At 56.4% G+C, this 18,644-nt stretch overlaps 8 protein-coding genes and 1 pseudogene across 9 annotated transcripts; 3 read left to right on the forward strand and 6 right to left on the reverse strand.

Moving 5' to 3' along the window:
• Window positions 1–206: 206 nt before the first annotated feature.
• MSY001_0648 (uncharacterized protein) lies at window positions 207–1,271 on the reverse strand (the record flags this gene model as incomplete). The annotated part of the gene is made up of 1 exon (XM_018885722.1): window positions 207–1,271. The coding sequence occupies one exon, from the start codon at window positions 1,269–1,271 to the stop codon at window positions 207–209; it is 1,065 nt and encodes a 354-aa protein (XP_018739267.1).
• A 2,815-nt stretch (window positions 1,272–4,086) lies between these two features.
• Window positions 4,087–5,391, forward strand: MSY001_0649 (uncharacterized protein; the record flags this gene model as incomplete). Its single annotated transcript, XM_018885723.1, has 2 exons — window positions 4,087–4,104; window positions 4,153–5,391. The coding sequence occupies 2 exons, from the start codon at window positions 4,087–4,089 to the stop codon at window positions 5,389–5,391; spliced, it is 1,257 nt and encodes a 418-aa protein (XP_018739268.1).
• A 198-nt stretch (window positions 5,392–5,589) lies between these two features.
• Window positions 5,590–6,079, reverse strand: MSY001_0650 (uncharacterized protein; the record flags this gene model as incomplete). The annotated part of the gene is made up of 2 exons (XM_018885724.1): window positions 5,590–5,630; window positions 5,653–6,079. The coding sequence occupies 2 exons, from the start codon at window positions 6,077–6,079 to the stop codon at window positions 5,590–5,592; spliced, it is 468 nt and encodes a 155-aa protein (XP_018739269.1).
• A 1,259-nt stretch (window positions 6,080–7,338) lies between these two features.
• MSY001_0651 (uncharacterized protein) lies at window positions 7,339–9,684 on the reverse strand (the record flags this gene model as incomplete). The annotated part of the gene is made up of 2 exons (XM_018885725.1): window positions 7,339–9,533; window positions 9,585–9,684. The coding sequence occupies 2 exons, from the start codon at window positions 9,682–9,684 to the stop codon at window positions 7,339–7,341; spliced, it is 2,295 nt and encodes a 764-aa protein (XP_018739270.1).
• A 688-nt stretch (window positions 9,685–10,372) lies between these two features.
• On the reverse strand, window positions 10,373–12,896 carry MSY001_0652 (uncharacterized protein; the record flags this gene model as incomplete). Its single annotated transcript, XM_018885726.1, has 2 exons — window positions 10,373–11,872; window positions 11,955–12,896. 2 exons carry the CDS (start codon window positions 12,894–12,896, stop codon window positions 10,373–10,375), a joined length of 2,442 nt encoding a protein of 813 aa, XP_018739271.1.
• A 367-nt stretch (window positions 12,897–13,263) lies between these two features.
• Window positions 13,264–14,200, forward strand: MSY001_0653 (uncharacterized protein; the record flags this gene model as incomplete). The annotated part of the gene is made up of 2 exons (XM_018885728.1): window positions 13,264–13,763; window positions 13,786–14,200. The coding sequence occupies 2 exons, from the start codon at window positions 13,264–13,266 to the stop codon at window positions 14,198–14,200; spliced, it is 915 nt and encodes a 304-aa protein (XP_018739272.1).
• Window position 14,201: 1 nt separating this feature from the next.
• MSY001_0654 (uncharacterized protein) lies at window positions 14,202–15,539 on the reverse strand (the record flags this gene model as incomplete). The annotated part of the gene is given in 2 exon segments (XM_018885729.1): window positions 14,202–14,625; window positions 14,638–15,539. The coding sequence occupies 2 exon segments, from the start codon at window positions 15,537–15,539 to the stop codon at window positions 14,202–14,204; spliced, it is 1,326 nt and encodes a 441-aa protein (XP_018739273.1).
• A 233-nt stretch (window positions 15,540–15,772) lies between these two features.
• On the forward strand, window positions 15,773–16,582 carry MSY001_0655 (uncharacterized protein; the record flags this gene model as incomplete). Its single annotated transcript, XM_018885730.1, has 1 exon — window positions 15,773–16,582. One exon carries the CDS (start codon window positions 15,773–15,775, stop codon window positions 16,580–16,582), a length of 810 nt encoding a protein of 269 aa, XP_018739274.1.
• Window positions 16,583–17,069: 487 nt separating this feature from the next.
• Window positions 17,070–18,483, reverse strand: MSY001_0656 (annotated as a pseudogene). The gene is given in 2 exon segments: window positions 17,070–17,102; window positions 17,110–18,483. Coding segments are annotated over 2 exon segments (1,407 nt in total).
• Between the last annotated feature and the right edge of the window lie 161 nt (window positions 18,484–18,644).

Genomic DNA, 18,644 nt, shown 5'->3' on the forward strand with positions numbered 1-18,644 from the left:
TTCGGCCGGCAGTCATTCCAAAGGGGCTCTGCAGAACGTGGATCAACCACGTGGCACCAGCACTTGCGCCTCTCACTGCGGGGTCAGAAATACGACGCGAAAAAGTCCTAGAATACTTTTCGATATATAGTATTGTTATGGCATAAATCCTACAAAACTTACTACCTAACGCGCTTATCGGATCTGAAATGTGAATAATTTATTACTTACGCAAAATCTTCCTCACCACTGCGTTTCGTACCTCGCTTGGCCTCGTTCAGGAATTGATTGATAGCAAAAGGATCCTCTGTGTCTTTCTCAAATTCGACAGGACCTGATCTGGGCTGTTGGTTTTGGGAGCCAGAAAAGCCTTTAGTCCTTCCCATGCCGAATCTATCATTGCTCAATTCCTCATTGATACCAGATTCAGTACCACCGCCAAACATATCATCGGCACCACCCTGCCCGGGGCGATTATATATAGCGGCGGCAGCAGAAGATCCTTGGAAAAGGGGTTTATCATACACATTGTAAGAGTCTTCGTCGCCGAATGTATTTGACAGAGCTTCACGGTTGAACAATCTTGCATCGGTCATAGACTCCTTGCTCATAGTAGGCTTTGCCAGACCCAAAGCAACCTTTTCAGATATGTCGCGGTTTTGTTCCTTTGCAAATGCTCTCGCACGTTGTTCCTGACCCATATTGCTCATTCGAAGGTCACGTTCACGTTCGCGACGACGTTCTTCTCGTAAACGATTACGCTCAGCCACTTGCCCTTCATCTTCATCGTCACTATCACTGCTCCCGTAGTTGTTCAGAGCACCAAGTGTATCATCTTCACTTTTCTCCATTCGGTTCTGCGAGCGGCTAGAGGAGAATCCAGCACGCTCCTCCCGTGCACGTTGCGCGAGCATGCGCAAACTTTCTTCCCTTGCCATTTTCTCCTTCGCGGCAATTTTTTGTTGCATGATATTGCGCTGACGCACCTCTTCTCGCGCATGTCGGTCAGCCAGGTTCAATGCCTCGGAAAACTGCGCAAAGTTGTCATTTACATTTACATCTTGGAGACCACGTCCGCTGGCAGCTAAACGCTTATCCAAAGGAATGGTGTACCCTTTATTATTTTTCCAGTTAGAAATACACGGAGGAATCATCCAATCCTTTTGTTCTTGAGCAGTTACCTTGCGAGGGGGACTGCGAAGGACCGGCGGGGGAGGACTAGGAGGACCATTTGGCACTTTCTTGAACTTATGCTTGGGTGGTTCGAGAGGATCTTCGACCACTTCTGTCATCTTTATGATTCTTTGTTTTTTACCATCCGCACCTTGGGAAGCGGGTGTATATCTCAAGTAGCTTGTATTTCCACCTGTTTTGGGTACATTTTTGGGCTGCGCCGCTTTTATCTTACCTTGAACAATTTGCTCAAATGCTTTTTTTGTCCGTTCTGCTGTATCTAAAACTTCATCTTCTGTGGGGCGGTCGATTGAGCGCTGCCGATCCTTAATATCATCCCGCTGTGATAGAGGGACAAGATCTTTGAATTGCGACTGAACATATTGGCCTTCACGGCGACCCTGCTGAACAATGGCATCGTATCTTGCTTTTCCGTCTTTATCGACGTGAAGCGTCAAAGGTTTACCGCCGCGCTGCAATGTTAGATAGATTTGTTGCCTAGTACGTACCAGCATGACGACGCGGAATTTGGTAGGCGATGTCACTCAAGGTGCGACGACTTGTGCCGCACGTGATGAACGCGTGCACAATGTGGGCGTACGAGATGTCAACGTCTAATAAGTGGCATGGGCCACGCAGATGAATTAGTGTCTAATTTACGAAAAGAAAGGGATGATGAGGAAGAGTGTGAGCCTGATAAAGGTTCGGATTTTGAATATCGACCTACTATCACGTATCGACATTTGCTCAGCACTTCTTTTGAACCGAGCAATCCGCTAAGGGTCATTGCACACTGCGATGTGGATGCCGCCTATGCACAATTTGAAGCCAAGCGCGTTGGCCTTGATTGTCAATCTGTGCCTGTTGCTGTGATGCAGTGGAACAAGCTCATTGCTGTTAACTATGTGGCCCGTGCATTCAATGTGAATCGATTCAATTGCACTCTTGACGAAGCGAAGCGGAGATGTCCAAATTTGCGGCTGATACATGTTGCTACTATTGGACCCGGTGAAATGATGCCACAATATCACCCAAATCCAGACGCTCGTACGCACAAAGTGTCCCTCGATTTGTATCGGCGAGAATCGAAAAAAATCATGGAACTGTTTCGGAGTAAGTTGTCGCAGGACCGAGACAGTGGCAAATACGTCGATTATACCTTGCAACCTATTGTTCCTTGTGGCTGGGCACCCTGTATACTTGACATACTACCAAACTCTAGAGAGAAATATATTCCGTTTGAGAAAGCATCCATTGATGAATCATTTTTCGACCTCTCCGTTCATGTCCGCAAACAGATACTTCTGCGATACCCTTTTCTCGATATTAGACCCACTCTTGAAATGATGGACCAAGAAAGAGTTTCTGAGAAACTTGATGAGCCATTGCCAGAAGTCCCTCTGTATTTGCATGAAGACATGATGCCTGCTTCGTGGCTAAATGCCGGTGCATGGCTTCCAGATACTTTAGATCGATCCCGGCCCTTGGAATTAACCTGGCTAGATATTGCACATGCAATTGCGGCAGAACATATGATCTCCATTCGTAAACATGTGTATGAACAGTTGGGCTATACGACGTACGTGTGATGGTATAACAACAGGTCTGCAGGAATCGCGGGTAACAAAGCCATGGCAAAGGTGTGTATGGCAACTTCTGACTGAAGTTGTGCTCCTCTTATCGAAAACCGTACAGTCAGACCATGATACTTCCAGCTTTTGTGCAATCCTTTCTGGGACCCATGCGGTTTCGTAACATTCGGTTTCTTGGCGGTAAATTTGGTGCTCAGATCGAGAGTGAATGGAACCATTCAAGCGTCAATGAATTAAGGCAGGTATCCCTTGAGCAGTTAAGGGACCGGTTTGGACCGGAAGGTGAATGGCTTTATTATTTACTCCGAGGAGTCGACCATCAAGAAGTAAATGAACGGACAACCAATTCTTCGATGATGTCTGCCAAACATTTCCGCCCGGGCCTTTCATCTACGCATGATGTTTTGGCATGGTTATCTACCATGTCGTCTGAACTGAGCACAAGACTAGAAGAAGAAAGAATTGAAAACCCACTGTTAACACCGCGCACGCTTGTTCTGCGATACTTCCTGGCAGAAGCAAAAAGCCCAAAGAGTCACCAGACGCACCTGGGGTTTTTACACAATGATGCCCTTCTTGAAGAGATCAAAAAGAAAGCGTACAGACTTTGGAACGAAAACATGGGTAAGATTATGGAAAGGGTACCCCGAGGCCAAATTCAAGTAATGATTTTATCCCTATCATTTGCCAACATGGATCATGGCTCGAGAGACCAGCAGCAGTTACATGGATTTTTCAGGCCCATATCAGCTAAGCGCGGACCGCTGGAAGAACAGACAGGAACATCTAAGCAAATCAAGCTATCTAAGAACCTATCCACGTACCATGTAGTCCAGGATCCTGACTCACAAACAGACATGATGGTTTGGTCCTGTCGGCAGTGTGATCAAGTTCTGAAAGTACCTGTATTTCAAGATACAAACGAGCAAAATTCACTTGAAAAAGAACCAGAGTATATTGATATTATGGAGAGAATGCGCAAGGAGCATGAGCACTGGCACATGGCGCTGGACTGGGCGACTGAGTCTGAGTCTACGCACTAAGGTTGCATTTGCGAAGTCTCGCAGGTATTAGCAAGGAGGACCGTGCGGTTAGTAATCATAGTGCCTTGTCTTCGAAACGTTCCCTACCACGCCACTTCACCCCAGTCACTTACATGTTGTCGAACCAAGCTCTACGCTTAGTCCCTCGCACACAGATGCGCGGACTTGGTGCTCTAAATGTGGGATATCGTAGATTGAGCAGTGCAAGCGCCTCACGTCGGATTTCCGCTCAGTCCCTGCACTTGGGCAAAGTCGTAGCCGCTGTATCATTTGTGGCGGCTGCATCACTCACCCTCGGCATGACGAACGGTCGTGAAGTATCTGTTGATTGTGATTCCTCTCAGGTCAAGAATGCTATGACAAAGGTATCTAACAAGCCCGATATTTCTACGCTTGACCCTTCTATTTTGGATGATGCATCGATTCCTATCCGGAAACGCATGGAAACGTACGTGAAGCTGTTGCAACGCCGGCTCATGGATGATGTTGAGGCAGAAGAAAACTCTATCCGTTCATCGTATGATCCGAAGCAGTTCCTTGTAGAGTCTTGGACGCGCAAGGAAGGTGGTGAGGGAATTTCCTGTGTGCTTCAGGATGGCAAGGTCTTCGAGAAGGGTGGCATCAATGTGAGCGTCGTATATGGCAATCTGCCGCCTCGTGCTATTCACCAAATGTCCGCTGACCATAATGGACTAATTGATCGTGTTGGCTACAAAATTGAAGGCCCCGATGCTGAAGTGGATGGACTTCCGTTTTTCGCGACGGGTATTAGTGTGGTGATTCACCCCAAGAACCCCAAAAGCCCCACTTCACACTTCAACTACCGTTACTTTGAGCTCATGCATCCAAAGACGCTCAAAGATGGATCACCGAATCCCCGTTTTAATGAAACTGAGCCTGTGGCGTGGTGGTTTGGTGGTGGTGCGGACTTAACGCCCATGTACTTGTATCCTGAGGATGCGAGGCATTTCCACACCGTGCTGAAAGAAGCCGCTGACTCGCAAGATGTTGCATTTTACCCGGCATGGAAGAAATGGTGCGACAGCTACTTTATGATCACGCACCGTGGCGAGAGCCGTGGTATTGGCGGTGTGTTCTTTGACGATTTGTCTTTGCCTTCGTGGAGCAACACGAAGCCGACGTTCATTCCTCTTGTGGATGGCTCCATCCACCCACAGACGCAGCTTGTGTCGACAAAGCAGCATGATAAGGAATCGCTCTTCCGCGCTGTTCGCGCGATGGGTGATGCCTTTATTCCCGCTTACCTGCCGCTGGTGAACAAGCACAAGTACGACACGTTTGACGACCTGAACGTGGAGTGGCAGCAGCTCCGTCGCGGACGCTATGCCGAATTCAACCTGGTGTACGATCGAGGCACTAAGTTTGGGTTGATGACGCCAGGTGCACGTATCGAAAGCATTCTCATGAGTCTGCCGCTCAAGGCGCGTTGGGAGTACATGGATGGCACGACAGGAACGGGCCGCGAGATCTCTGCTGCGGCGAAGCTGATCGATGCGGAGAAGAAGAAAACGAATCCCGAGGGCGAGATGAAGGCTCGTGAAGAAATGCAGCGTGTCCTTGAAAATCCCGTCGACTGGGTTTAAGTTGGAGACACACCAACCAGCCCACCTCTCCATCCATAGGGAATGAACAAATGGACCATTTCTCCACTTATCATGTGCGCAGGGAGAACTTGCTTTGCAATGTCACTATGTACATCTAGCGGCGAGGCGGAGGCGGAGGCGGTACCGAACTAGTCGACCAACCCATTTCATGGTCTGAGGGTTGAGGTGTATTGGTGGTCATGGCAGGATGCGGCCCTTGAGAGGATGCAGCATATCCACTGGCTGTGGCTGTAGAGGTACTTGTCCCTGCCGTATGGGCCTCACCGCGCTTCCTTAAAACTGTGGTGAGCAAAAGATACGCACACTCTTCTACAAGCTTGGCATTGCGGGAGTTAGTCTTGAAGGTGGCGCTGGCGAGATCTCCGACAACCGGAATGAACCCCATTGCCGCGGACATGGTATTGTTCATCACCATTTGACGGATCAGCTGCTCAGGAATACTGGTATCAATGCCAAGAACGTACTCGTCAATTTGTTGCGCCTTCTTAACGATCAAATTGTGGGAGAGAAGCGCATCCGCGATGTCACCTGCAAAGGGTACTAGACCAATAATGAAAGTCCAACCGAAGCGCATCCCACACAGCCTGAATCCCTTGTCAAGATGGTGAGCACGTTTTTTGATCTTGAGCAGGATCTTTTCCTCTTTCTTCGTAAGGCCTGGCGGCATGGGACGCTTTTGTTAGCGAGGTCACTGTCACATACTTTACGGCGCCTCATACGCCCATGGTCCTCGTAGTACTCATAATACGGATCCTGCGCGTGAATGATACAAGCGTACCTCTGGTTCAAATTGATGAGCAAAATTTTCAATGTGCTTTCCTGCTACGAGTTTGGCAGCGCCAGTAACGAATTGAGCCATGGCGGGCAGCAAGAGACCCGTGGTGGAGAAACACACAGACACTTTACTATTGACCTATTAGGCTAACGTCAGCACACTTGCTGGACTTTCTGGAATAGTTGCTGGATCGCCTCGACGGTTTCGTTCACCTGAGATTCAGAGGTTGTTGCCTGCTTGTAATGCATAAGCTTCTCGTGAAGCTTCGGCATCTTGGATTTCAGCATATCATGGAGGCTCATGTCAATACAGATGCGTACTGTTTCAGTTGGGGGTACTTGGCACACTGGCCCTTGGCGCGGCGCGCGGTCATGTCGTGTCCATGCTGAAAGGCCTGTGCCGCCACAACTGAGGCAAAGTAAGCGAAAAAAGCAAGGAACACCAACGACCACTTCATTGTGAGGGTTCCTCTCCCAGCTGACTGCCTTTATACTTTTGGGCACGGATTTGGAAGACCGGAGCTCGGGCCTTTGTTGGGTAGTTTTTAGACACATACTTAGGTCTTTTTGCTTTGATTGAGTTTGGATCACATTCTTTGCTAGCATGGGCCGCGTTTCGCTAGATTTCGACCCGATCCATTTCGGCCTAGGACCGGCTTGCCACTCCTGTGCATTGACATTGGAGCAGGATGTGATGTCGACCGTATGTCAGAGTACGCAATGGTGTAGCTCAAGTAGTCTAGTTAGCAGATGGTTGTCATTGCTGCACATGTCGCAAAGACTACTATAGGCTCTACAACAACTAGCAGAAAAGATGGAGCATCTCAATGACCTTGAGTGCAGTTACAACAAAAGGCACAACTTCACCGATGCCCGCGGCCATGAGGATAGGCTGAAGCAAAGGGAGCACCAGGACGATGGCGTTCGCGATTCTGCCTTAGTTTCTGTGTACACACTCGTTAAAAACCATGCCACCCTCGCTGCATTCGGCGCGGACTGCTAGGGCCTTGCTAGCATTGTTATTCGGGGGCTCAATCGAGGAGGTGGCCATTGCCGTACCAGCCATGAAGAACATCAGTACAATTAGCAGACACAGTGAAAGAGAACGCATAAGGAACTACGAGTTCATCGGCGCGCTTTTATAGAGCATGTTCAGTGGGGGACAGGGTTTGTGGCCACCTCGCTAGGGCCGCGGAGCCATGGCGCAAAGTTTGAGGCATGTGCCTGCAATGTTTCATGGATACTTTGGACCCAGAACGGTGCATCACCGGCGGGGTCCTCAAATAGGTATTGCTTGGACGGCGTCTGCAACAAAAACGCACGAGCCCCGCGCAGTTCAACGTCGACGGGCCACGCGCCGATGGCCGCCTCGCTTATTCGCTCTGACTCGGGGATTCCAACGTTCTCATTAGGATCTGATTCGGACTTGATCATGCCTAATGTCCGCGTGATGGCATGCACGGGCCCTAGGGACGGCTGACGGAGGAGTGACGGCTTTGTTTCACCGTCTGAGGCTGCAGACGCCGATGGCCGGGTAAGCGGGACATCAGCGAGGACTTGAACGCTGCGATTTCGCTCTCTCGTACATAAAAGGCGGGGCATTGTAGTCAGATACATTTGGCACTTTCGCGCGAACATTCCTGTAGCCTGCATGCGGCGAAGCAACATGGGGCTTGAGAAGACAATGTCTTCGGTAGGCAGGAGAATATCGTTGAGGGTCACCTCACCTCGCTGAATTACCTTGGACGATGCGCTGTTTGACCGAGAGGGCGTCGGCCGCGAATCGCCACCCGCACTCCGTTGGTGACTACCACCGGCGTCGGACGACACGGATGTCTCGTCGCCGGTGGGGATCGACTTGTCCTGCGACAAGAGGGAGCTCTCACGCGATAAGCCCATTTCCTCCATGGCCAAATTCAGTTCTTGCTCAGCAGGCTTGGGTTGACTAGCTGGGTTTGCAAAGAGCCCTGTCCGAAGCGGTGGCGGCGGCAATGTCCATAGGGACGCAAAGTCCACGTTTCGGAACATGGGACTCGCCCGGACCTCTTTGGCCGTTGCGCGCCGTCCAGGATCGAGGCATAGCAACGCATCGATGACTTCGCGAGCCTCGGACGGCACTGGCTCCGGGAAGGTGAACGAGCGATGCAAAATCTTCTGGAAGGTCTGATACTCGTTGGCCGCGCGAAATGGAGCGACGCCCGTAAGCATCTTAAAAAGAATGCAGCCCATGGCCCACCAATCGGCTGGTATTCCTACGCACTCGTCGTTGAGTAGCTCCGGGCTCACATAATCGGCCGTTCCGACAAAGCTGTGTGCTTTTTCTGTGCTTGTGCCATCGGCCTGGCGTCCTAGCACACGCGCAGAGCCAAAGTCTGTCACACGGATGCGCATATCCTCCCCCAAAAGAATATTCTCAGGTTTCAAGTCCCGATGCACCACGCCCGCGCGGTGGATCCGTTCAAGGACATCTACGAGCTGCGCACCGTAGTATGTCGCCGACGTCCAGTCCAAGGAGCCGAGAGTCTTGACATAATGCAACAGTTCGCAGTTCGGCGCAAGTTCCAATACGAAGTATAGACTCTCGCGGTCTTGGAACGTATGATACAATTTAATGACCCCAGGCGTCTGCACAAGCAAGCTCAACGCTTCCTTTTCCACACGCACATATTTTTGCTTCTTTTCTTTCAGGATATGCACCTTATCCAGGACTTTGACTGCGTATACCTTGGGCATGTTTTCGAGCACCGGTGGCGTGAATTGTCCAGCTGCCGCAGCGAGCGCATTCGCATGGCTGGCAAGACTCGCGCGCTCACTCTCGGGCAGGTCGTGTACGTCCCACGCTTTGAGTACGGTCGAGTAGGAACCTTCACCCAACACTTCGCCAAACACAAAGTCATGCACGGTACGGCGCCGCGGGCGCCCCGGTTCAGACAATGTCGAGGTGCTAATACGCGACGGGCGGCGCTCATCCATGGGTGGTGGCAGGCTCGTCGTCTTAGCTCGCGGCGTATTGGGCAGCGAGAGAATATCGTGACTAGGCACTGACGGGGATGGTGACCGTGGCACCAATGTGCTAAGCGATGTGCGATGCACATTCGAGGTCTTTAGCTCTTCATCATCCCCGGCCGAGCTTTGGTGTCGCATGTCTGCGAGCCAATGCAAAGTGCGTGCATGCGGCGACATATCGCGTAGTGCCGATCCGGAAGCCAGATGGTCGATCTGCGGCACGTCCAGAGAAAATTTCGGTGCGACTGTCGAGATTGATGAATTTGATAAATGCGAGCGCGCATCTTCGTCCACATGCCCGAGACGAATGAAGGGTGTATCGGGCGAGGGAGTATGCGATTCTGCGCTGTTGGGGCGATAGCCACTGCTTTCCGGTAGCCGTAATGACGTACGGGATGAAGGACGCGAGATGTGTCGGCGCATCTCTTCGTCGCGCAGCGATGACGGGCGATGGGGTAGGCGTTCATCATGCGAAACCACTGGGCCCAACATCGGCAGGCGCCGGGTCTGTCCAGGCCCATTCCGATACATCCAGCGGTCGTTCGTAGACTTGGGTATATACCGGGTCCGGCTCGACGTCAAGGGCGAGGGCGACACAGCCTGCAAGCGCACCACGTCCAGCGTCTCGGGCCGCTCCTCTGTCTTCTCCATGCTCGACTCTGGCGCATCAACTGAATCGCCGAGGTGCAAGGGCGGCGGTTGCGGCGGAATAGACTCTGTCAATGCAGGGTTCGGGGCCAACGAGGATGTCCCGACGCCTGCATCATTCCATGCGGGCGGTGCTTCGAGGGGCACCGATAGGTCCATGGGACGCAGGGCTGAGGGCGACGGAGTCGCCGAGGCCAAGCGTAGAGGACGAATATTCCCTCTAGGCGGTGCACGGAACGGTGCTGCTTCAATGCTAGATGTGCTGTTCGCGGAGCTGACGCTGCTCACAGATTTTGTCCGTTCCACGTCGCTGCCACTGCTGAGAAACTCTTCCTGTGAGTCTTTCGAATCTTGTGCCATATCTTCCAGTGGCGCAGGTGATGTAGCGATATGCGGCCGTTCAGGCACGGATAACCGCACCGACGTAGACACGCCTTCAGGATCCATCCACGCGACGTGCGCCGCACGTACCACACAAACCGTCGCGACCGGCCCCGGCCCTGGCGATGGTCTCATCACGTGATTCTATGGCCTAGGGATTGTTGTCATCCTCCTTGGGCGGCTCCGGGTTGGGTGCCGCAAAGGCGATGGGCGTCTCGCCAAATTGGAAGGAGCCGCCGTGCGCTACACCCGTTGTGTTAGCAAAAGACGGGCCAATGGCCGTCTTGGTAAAGGGTGAATTATCCTCTTTCGGGCTCGATCCGAACGAGAAGCGGTGCGGGGCTACTGGCGGCGAGCCAGCAGCGCCAAACGGCACATGTGAGGCAGGCGACGTAGCGGATCCAAATGTGATCGGTTTAGTTGTGGCTGTAGGTTTTGGGGGCGTAATAGGGTCTTTGGGCGCATCGTCCTTAGGCGCTTTCGTGTTGGCGTCGCCGGGCACCTGACTGTCCTTGGACACCCCCGCGAGCTTCACTTGATTCGAACCAAACGCAAAACCGCCAGGCGGCACGGTCAATGCAGGCGCTTTGACACCGTCCATAGTGTGTTGCGATGATGACTCAAAAAAGGATCGCGCAGCCTGACCTGCAAACGAGAAGCCACCGCTCGGTAGAGCTGGTAGCTTCAGTGCCGGGCCGCTCTCGGCCGTCTTGAATGTCTCATCCTGTTTGCCCGTAGACGGGACGCCCAAATTTTGTGCTTTGTCATTCGGAGTCTCCCCATGAGGGGTAGGTTGGTCCAGTGTGCCGCTTGCCTTGTTCGCGGGAGTCAATGGTTCTTCTGAAGTCGTAGGGACGGACGAAACGGCAGGTGCAATTTCTTGGCTCTCCACGCTCGTTTCGTTGGTCTGCTTCTCGCCACTGTCGCTTACTTTCGAAGAAGCCGACTGTCCAAAGGAAAGGGTAGGCTGGTCCTTACTTGTGCTAGATGAAAGGGTAAGTGCATGGGAAGAAGTACCAAATGAAAAGGCCGGCTTGTCGTTGGCAGTCTTTGAAGCAGCCTCCTCTTTCACAGTACCGAAAGAAAAAGTCTGTGGCTCTTTAGTCGTGCTGAAAGAAAATGCTGGCTTTTCCTCGGCAGTCTTTGAAGCAGGATCGTGTGTCGCAGTGCCAAAGGAAAAGGCCGGCTTGTCCTTGGCAGTCTTTGAGGCAGCATCGTCATTGGCAGTGCTGAGCGAAAAGACCGGCTTGTTCTCCTTCGCAGCACCGAAAGAAAAACCCTGAGTTTCCTTGGCTGTCCTAGATGAAAATGCTGGCTTGTCATCTGTAGTCTTTGGAGCAGAATCATCCTTTGCCGTACCGAAGGAAAAGCTTTGTGGCTCCTTGGCTGTGCCGAAAGAAAATGCTGGCTTGCCATCAGTATTCTTTGAAGCAGCATCATCCTTTGCCGTACCGAAAGAAAAGCCCTGTGGTTTCTTGGCTGTGCCGAAAGAAAATGCTGGCTTGCTCTCGGCAGTCTTCGAAGCAGCATCGTCCTTCGCAGCACCAAAGGAAAAGCCCTGTGGCTCCTTGGCTGTGCCGAAAGAAAAAGGTGGCTTGCCATCAGTATTCTTTGAAGCAGAATCATCCTTTGCCGTACCGAAAGAAAAGCCCTGTGGTTTCTTNGCTCTCAGCAGTCTTCGAAGCAGCATCGTCCTTAGAGGAGCTAAAAGAAAAGGCTCGAGGCGCATTGACAATCTCAGAGGCAGTCTTTTCCTTGGTATCAAAAGAAAAGGCCGGTTTCGTTCCCTTTGTGGACTCATCGGACACCGATGCAGCCTTCACTGGTGCATCCATCGACGAAGAATCGGGCTTTCCTGTCAACTCCATCGCTGGGCTCAGTTTGAAAGCTGGCTTGCCTGTCTCTGCGGCCGACTTTTCGTTGGATGAGCCGATCGAAAAGGCCGGCTTGGCTGACCCCGTTTCTGCATCTGCCGGTTTTCCCACACTCAATGAGAAAGACGGCGAACTGACTGGCTTGACGCCAAATGAGAAGGCGGACTTGCTAGGTCCCGCAGTGGACATGGCCGCCTTCGGTGAGCTCAAAGAGGCCGACTCTGTGGGAGCCGATCCAAGTGCTTGGGAGGAGGTTTCTAGCGTATGTCCGAGCCACTTGCTTGCAAGAGCCTCATGGTGCTCGCGGTACGCCGCGGCAAATTGCAAGAGGGTTGTATGAAAATCTGCCAGCTCATCCGATGCATTCCATACTTGGACGAGATGCCGGATCATAGACCAGTTCAGGCCACGCACACCTTTCCAATATTCGAGCTCGTTGTGCGTAGTCGGTGTGGGCTTGGTCGCCACTGGGAGCACGGGCTGCGACAATGACGTCGGTAGCGGCGCGGGGCCCTTTGGTGCGGTGGGTGCGCTTCCGCTGCTGCTTTTCGGTGTGAGCTGAACTTGACCGAAGAGGGAGCTTGAGCTTGTGGCAGGGGCCAGCTGTGCAAATGGGTTGGCAGATAAGGCCGGTGCACTGGGCGACGGCGCGACGCCCTTGCGCTTGGGCAAACCGCGGATTACGCGTGGCGCTGCCTCTCGCGGCATGTGCGTGGACGCAGCCTCAGTAGTGGCATCTTCAACGGCGTGTGGGTCGTCACCGTCTTCACGCTGGATTTGGCGCTCCGCGATGCGTTTCATCGCCGGCGTCGTACAACGACGCGACGCTTCACCAGCGGGCCTATAAATATACACACCTCCATAACCCGAGAAAGCCGCCGCGGCCCAACGGCGTGGTGCCGCACGCCACGATGGCCGGGCCGCCGGCGCACCTGGATGTGCGCGATGCGCAGGTGCACATGGACACGCAGACGCAACGATGGGTGTGGGAAGACAATGATGGTGCGGAGTACGAGTGGCATGGCCGTGCACCGCGCCCTGGTGCCGACGACATCGCGCGCGTGACAGACGGCGCATGGGTGCGTGTGATCAGCGAGGCGGAGATTGCGAAGCAGCAGGAAGTGTACCGCGTAGCTGGTGTAGACGAGCATGTGCGTGGCTGATACTGATGCAGACGCCCGCGGCACCGGTGCTGAAGCGGCAGAGCAAGAAGCGAAAAGATGCGCCGGAGGCTGGTCCCGGTGCCGAGGCGGTGGCCCCGCCGCCCGCCGCGCCAGCGCGACGCTCGCGGCCCAATACGTCCGTGTTTGTGAGTGGTCTGCCGCTCGATGCGAGTCTGCATGAGATTTCCGACGTCTTTGCGCGCTACGGTGTGCTGCTCGAAGACGACGAAGGCAAGCCACGCGTGAAGCTGTACCATGACGAAGCGACGCAGGCATTCAAAGGCGAGGCGCTCGTCGTCTACTTTAAGCCAGAGAGCGTCGACCTCGCGATCCAGCTGTTGGACGACACGCATCTGCGGGCTGCGTCCGGCGCTACGAACGGGCCACGCATGCGCGTGCAGCGAGCCGAGTTCCACGATGAGCCACGGGGCGCCTCGGACGAGCGACGTGAGCTGAGTGATGCGGACAGGAAGAGTATTCGGCGTCGCATGAACCGCATGCACAAGTACGTGCCTGCGCTGACACAGCAAAATCAACGACTGGGACTCGGGTAGCGACGACGAGCGCGTCCCGAGTGGCCCGAGTGCAGCGGCGCGCACGGTCGTGCTCAAGAAGATGTTTACGCTTGCCGAGCTCGATGAGGACCCTTCGCTTCTCCTTGACCTTAAGCAGGACGTGCGCGAAGAGTGCGAGACGCTCGGCGATGTGACGAACGTTGTGTTGTGGGACCGTGAGCCCGAAGGCATCATGACTGTGCGCTTCCGCGAGCCGGCGAGTGCGCGTGCGTGCGAGCGGCGCATGAATGGGCGCTACTTTGCAGGGCGCCAGATTGTTGCGGTGCTTGTCGACGGCAAGCCCAAGTTCCGCCGTGTTGCGCACGATGAGCCGGAGGAGAATGCACGGCACGACGCATTTGGGGCGTGGCTTGACCAGGCGCCATAGTCTACTTGACACGCGTCACTATCTGCTCGTTTAGCTGCGCGAGCGCGGCGCGTGCGTCGCTCGTCGGCAGCACGGACAGCGCCTTGTGCGCGGCCTCGGTGTGGTATCGGGCGAGCTGCGCCGTGCGTTCGAGGCCCTGCGAGCGGTGCACGAGCTCGAGCGCCTGCTCAACATCGCCAGGCTCGCCAAAACGGCGCGCAACGAGCGTGCCGAGAGGCGAGTCAGCGAGTTCCTGCCATGCATAGAGCACAGGCGCCGTGGCAAGGCCGAGCTTAAGGTCTGCACCGCCCGACGGCTTGCCGAACGCCTCGGTCGTTGCGCGAAAGTCGAGCAGGTCGTCGACGAGTTGGAACGCCATACCGACGTGCCGACCATATGCATAGGCGGCATCACACACCGCTGCGGCGTCTGCACGCTGGGCCGGGCTCAGCGCGTACGTCTGCGTCGCCCACTCGCCGCACCCGCCTAGCACCGCGGCGGAGCGCGCAGACTTGGCCATCAGCGACGCCGTTTTGAGATACGTTTTTTGCAGATAGACCTGGAACTGGCGGCGCGTCGGCGCCACATCAGCATCACGCGTGTGTGGCTCATAGGCCGTCCAAAAGCGCTCGAGCTCCTCCGCGGACGGCATCGTCGACGGCAGATCCGTCACGGGCACCCGCTCCGATACCGACTCTTGCACGCGCAGTTGCATGACCTCGCCCTCGACAAGGTTCGCAATCACCGTTGACATGAGCTCCGTCACCTCCGGGTCACGCAGGCGCGCAAGCGCAATCGACGCACGGCCCAGCAGAAAGTCACCGCCTAGGATACTCAGCTTGTTTCCAAACGTCGACGGCGCCGACGGCGCCCCGCGGCGGAGCGGCGACGCATCGATCACGTCGTCATGCAAGAGCGACGCAACATGGATCATCTCGGTGATCTCTGCGAGCCGCCGCTGCGTCGGCAGGATCGTATGTTGCAGCGCCGGCTCGTACTGTGCCGGCAGCGGGCGCGCTGTGCCCACAGCCGGCGGCACCGGCGCCGTCGGATTCACGTCGTTAAGCACAGTCTCGCGGTTCATCGGCCTGTCGACATCCTCGCCGATCGCGTGCGCACGCTGCACGCCCCATGCCGCGCTCAGCCCATTCGTTGCCTTGGCCATGAGCAGGACTATCATGGGGCGCACATGCTTGCCTTCCGCCGCAAAGTAGTACTTGGCGATGCGGTCCAGCGACGGCTGACCACTTCCCAGCAGAGCCGCTATGCTATGGCGCACCGCCGACACGTCCTGTCCGACCACGTCCAGCGGATCGTGCGTCAGCGCCGATACGGCGGCCGCACCTTGCGCTGCCGACATCGAATCGGGCGCCAACGCGCTCTTCGCGGTCTGAAGCACGTCCGCCCACGACGAGGCAAGTCGCCGCGCACCACATATACGCATGCACGCTTGCGCGCCCCGCAGCGCCGAGACTCGCGCTCCTACCATCGAGGTGGTCGCTAGCACTGCCGCCTGCGAAGACCCCCGGCCGGCTCGGGCTCTTAGTCAGCAGGACGATCGGCCGCCACGGCTGGCTGGCTGCCGCACGGCCCATGGCCGACCGGCACGTCGTGCAGCGCACGGCGCTCATTGTAGGTCTTGGCAACTATACACACCCTACCACGCGACATTCGATCGGTCAGTATGTACTGCCTCCCCTTCTAGAGTGCGTGCAAGCCCACGACTCGCGCGTGCGCGCCCACCTAGCGCGGACGGTCACGCGCTTGCCACCTGAAGCCCCGCGCTACACGCTGCCACCGCCCACGCCCATCGAGCCTTTTACGCTCAGCCGAAAGGCTCAAGGATGGCTTGCACATGCATGCGTTCTGCTCGACTCACTGCCACCGAAGGGCGCATCTGCGCGCCGCGCGCCCGGCTTCCGCGTGGACGCGTGCCCGTATGTGCACATGCATCTGGTCCTCTACATCCCCCGCCTCCTGATGAATGTCAACGGCCTGGGCGTGCGTGCAGTGCTTGCGCAACTTCCGGAGCTCGGGATCACTGATACCCTCCTTGTGCACGACGAACTCCAGCGTACTTTTGGGCAAGTGGCGTTCAAGGCTGGCGGCAGTGCAGCTGGCCACAATGGTGTGCGCAGCGTGCAAGACGTACTTCGCTGCCACGGCACCGTGCGCCAAGAGCCCGACATTGCACGTGTGCGCATCGGCATCGGACGCCCCGCGGACGGGCGAGTCAGCGAGTATGTCCTCGGCCCTATGCCGCCCGAATGGCGCGCGGCTTGTGAGGCCCAGGTCAACACGGACCCTGCCTCGACGCGTCACGCGCAGTCTGCCGCGCCCGTCCTGCAGGCCGTGTGGCATCATATACAGCAGTGGTGCCTTGCACGTGTCGCAGCTACGTAGGTCTACGACGTGCCGGTCCTTTTCGGGCCTTCGCCCTCGGCGCCACCGCTTGATTTGAACGAGCGGTGGTGAGGTGCTTTGGGACCCCGCGTGTGCGCGCGCTTAGGCGGACTCGACGGCCGGCCTCCGTAGGCACCATGAGGCGGCATTGCGCCAGGCGCACCGGCCGGTATGGGTGCGAACGGCGCAGCAAAGCCCGGCGGCGGCGGACGGTATATCATAGGGGGCGCACCTGGCGCCTCGGACGGCGACATGTACGGCTGCTGTGCAGGAAATGGGTACTGCGCCATCGGGTACACGAACGCGTACGGTGGTTGTGCGACGGGGTGCGGGCTCCCCGGCGTGCCAGGCGGCGGAGCGCCAGGCGGCATCATCATGGCTTGCTGTGGCGATGGGCGCGGTGACTTGCCACGCGCCGCACCAGCCGGCGCAGCAGCGATGGGCGGTGAGCCTGCCGCGTGCATGCCCCCTGGCGGTACCGGCGATGCTAGGCCCGACGCGTACGCTGGTGCCGCTGCCACTGGCACGAGCTGCGGCGCGGCGCCCATGGGCATCGGCGCCTCGCCAACAAATGGCGGCTTGCCCCCATATGTGCTCATCGCAACCTGCTGGCGGAACGGACGGCCCGTGTACGACCACCACACGGACGTCTTGGACGCCTCACCCAGCTTTTTGTTCTTTGGCGCGCGGAATTCGTCGCCAATGCGCAGAGGGGCCGTATTGGGTCGGTTCCTAAGCTCACGTGTGCCAAAGAACGGCACACTTGGCACGCTCACACGCGCGCCTGGCGTGAACGACGCCGCAGCCGGGTTGAAGGCTGATGCCTTGGCATTCAGCTTCGTCGGCGCCTTCTTCTCCTCGGCTTTTTTGAACGGAGGGATCGCAGGGATTGTCATGGCTGCCAGCTTCGCACGCGCTTGGTCGACCGGTGGCGCGGGTCCCGTTGCAGGCGAGCTCACGGTGCTTGTCGACTTTGTGTGCGTCGCATCGACGCGCTTCTTCATGGCCATTGCCATGTCTTCGGGCATGGGCGTCTTGAGCTGGAACGATTGCGCCCACACCTTGAGGTCCGCTAGGCGACTCTGCTTTTCCTTCTGCGCCAACTCGGCCTTGCGCACGACGAGACGTTCCCGCTCGGCACTCACAAACTGCCTAAAATCAGCGGTGAGCGCCTTGCCAGAGCCCGTCGTCGTGGGCGCGGGTGCGGGCGCGGGCGCGGGTGCGGGCGCGGGTGCGGTTGCGGGCGCGGGCGCGGGAGCAGGCGTCTCGCGCACCACCGCGCCGTACCGGTCCTCCTCATTCGCCTCCTGGGCGGGCACCTGGTTTCGCTCTTCGGCCACATGCACATTGGACGTTGAGCCCTCGAGAATCTCCTTGGCGAGGCGCTCAGCCTCTTTCTCCCGTGCCTTGAAGTCTTTACCAGACTTGTCTAGCTTGGTCGTGTACATGGTCTCCTCGTAGTTCGATGTGACACCAAAGCGTGCCTCATTCTCAGCAAACTGGTCCCAGGGTCCCGCACGCGTCGACTGCTCTAGCGATGCCGGCGCCGGAGCAGCGCCCGCCGACGAGTCGTCCCAGCGCTGCAGTGTGCGTCCGTCGCCACACGTACCGGGCTGACCACTGATCTCCGTATCCGTACGGAATCCAGAACCGCGCCGCTGCTGCTGCGCCTGCAGCTCCTGCGCACTGCTAACGCGCGCACCTGACGCATCGACTTCGACGACATCTCTGAGCGCGATTGTCAGGGTTGGTAGCACCTCGCCTGCACGGACGCTCTTTTCCGTCGTCTCCAAGACTTGTGCCGATGCTAGCACAATACCCGCCTCGCTGGCGTTCGACAGCGCGCCGGTCGACAGCACGCCAACGTACCGTGTTCCGTCCTGCTTACTCACAACAACCATCTGGCCCACGAGCGTGCTCAAGAGTGCCACGTAGCGATCTGCCGAGGCGTTCTCCGCGGCTGCATGCGATGGACGGTGCCACTTTGCATGACCCCCTCCAGACGCATGTCGCGCGCTACCACCGCGACCCCAGGCATGCGGGCCGCGGTGGCCACCATGGC

The sequence above is a fragment of the Malassezia sympodialis genome, genomic scaffold (genome assembly GCF_000349305.1).
Source record: "Malassezia sympodialis ATCC 42132 genomic scaffold, msy_sf_3, whole genome shotgun sequence".
In the NCBI taxonomy this organism is placed as follows: domain Eukaryota; kingdom Fungi; phylum Basidiomycota; class Malasseziomycetes; order Malasseziales; family Malasseziaceae; genus Malassezia; species Malassezia sympodialis.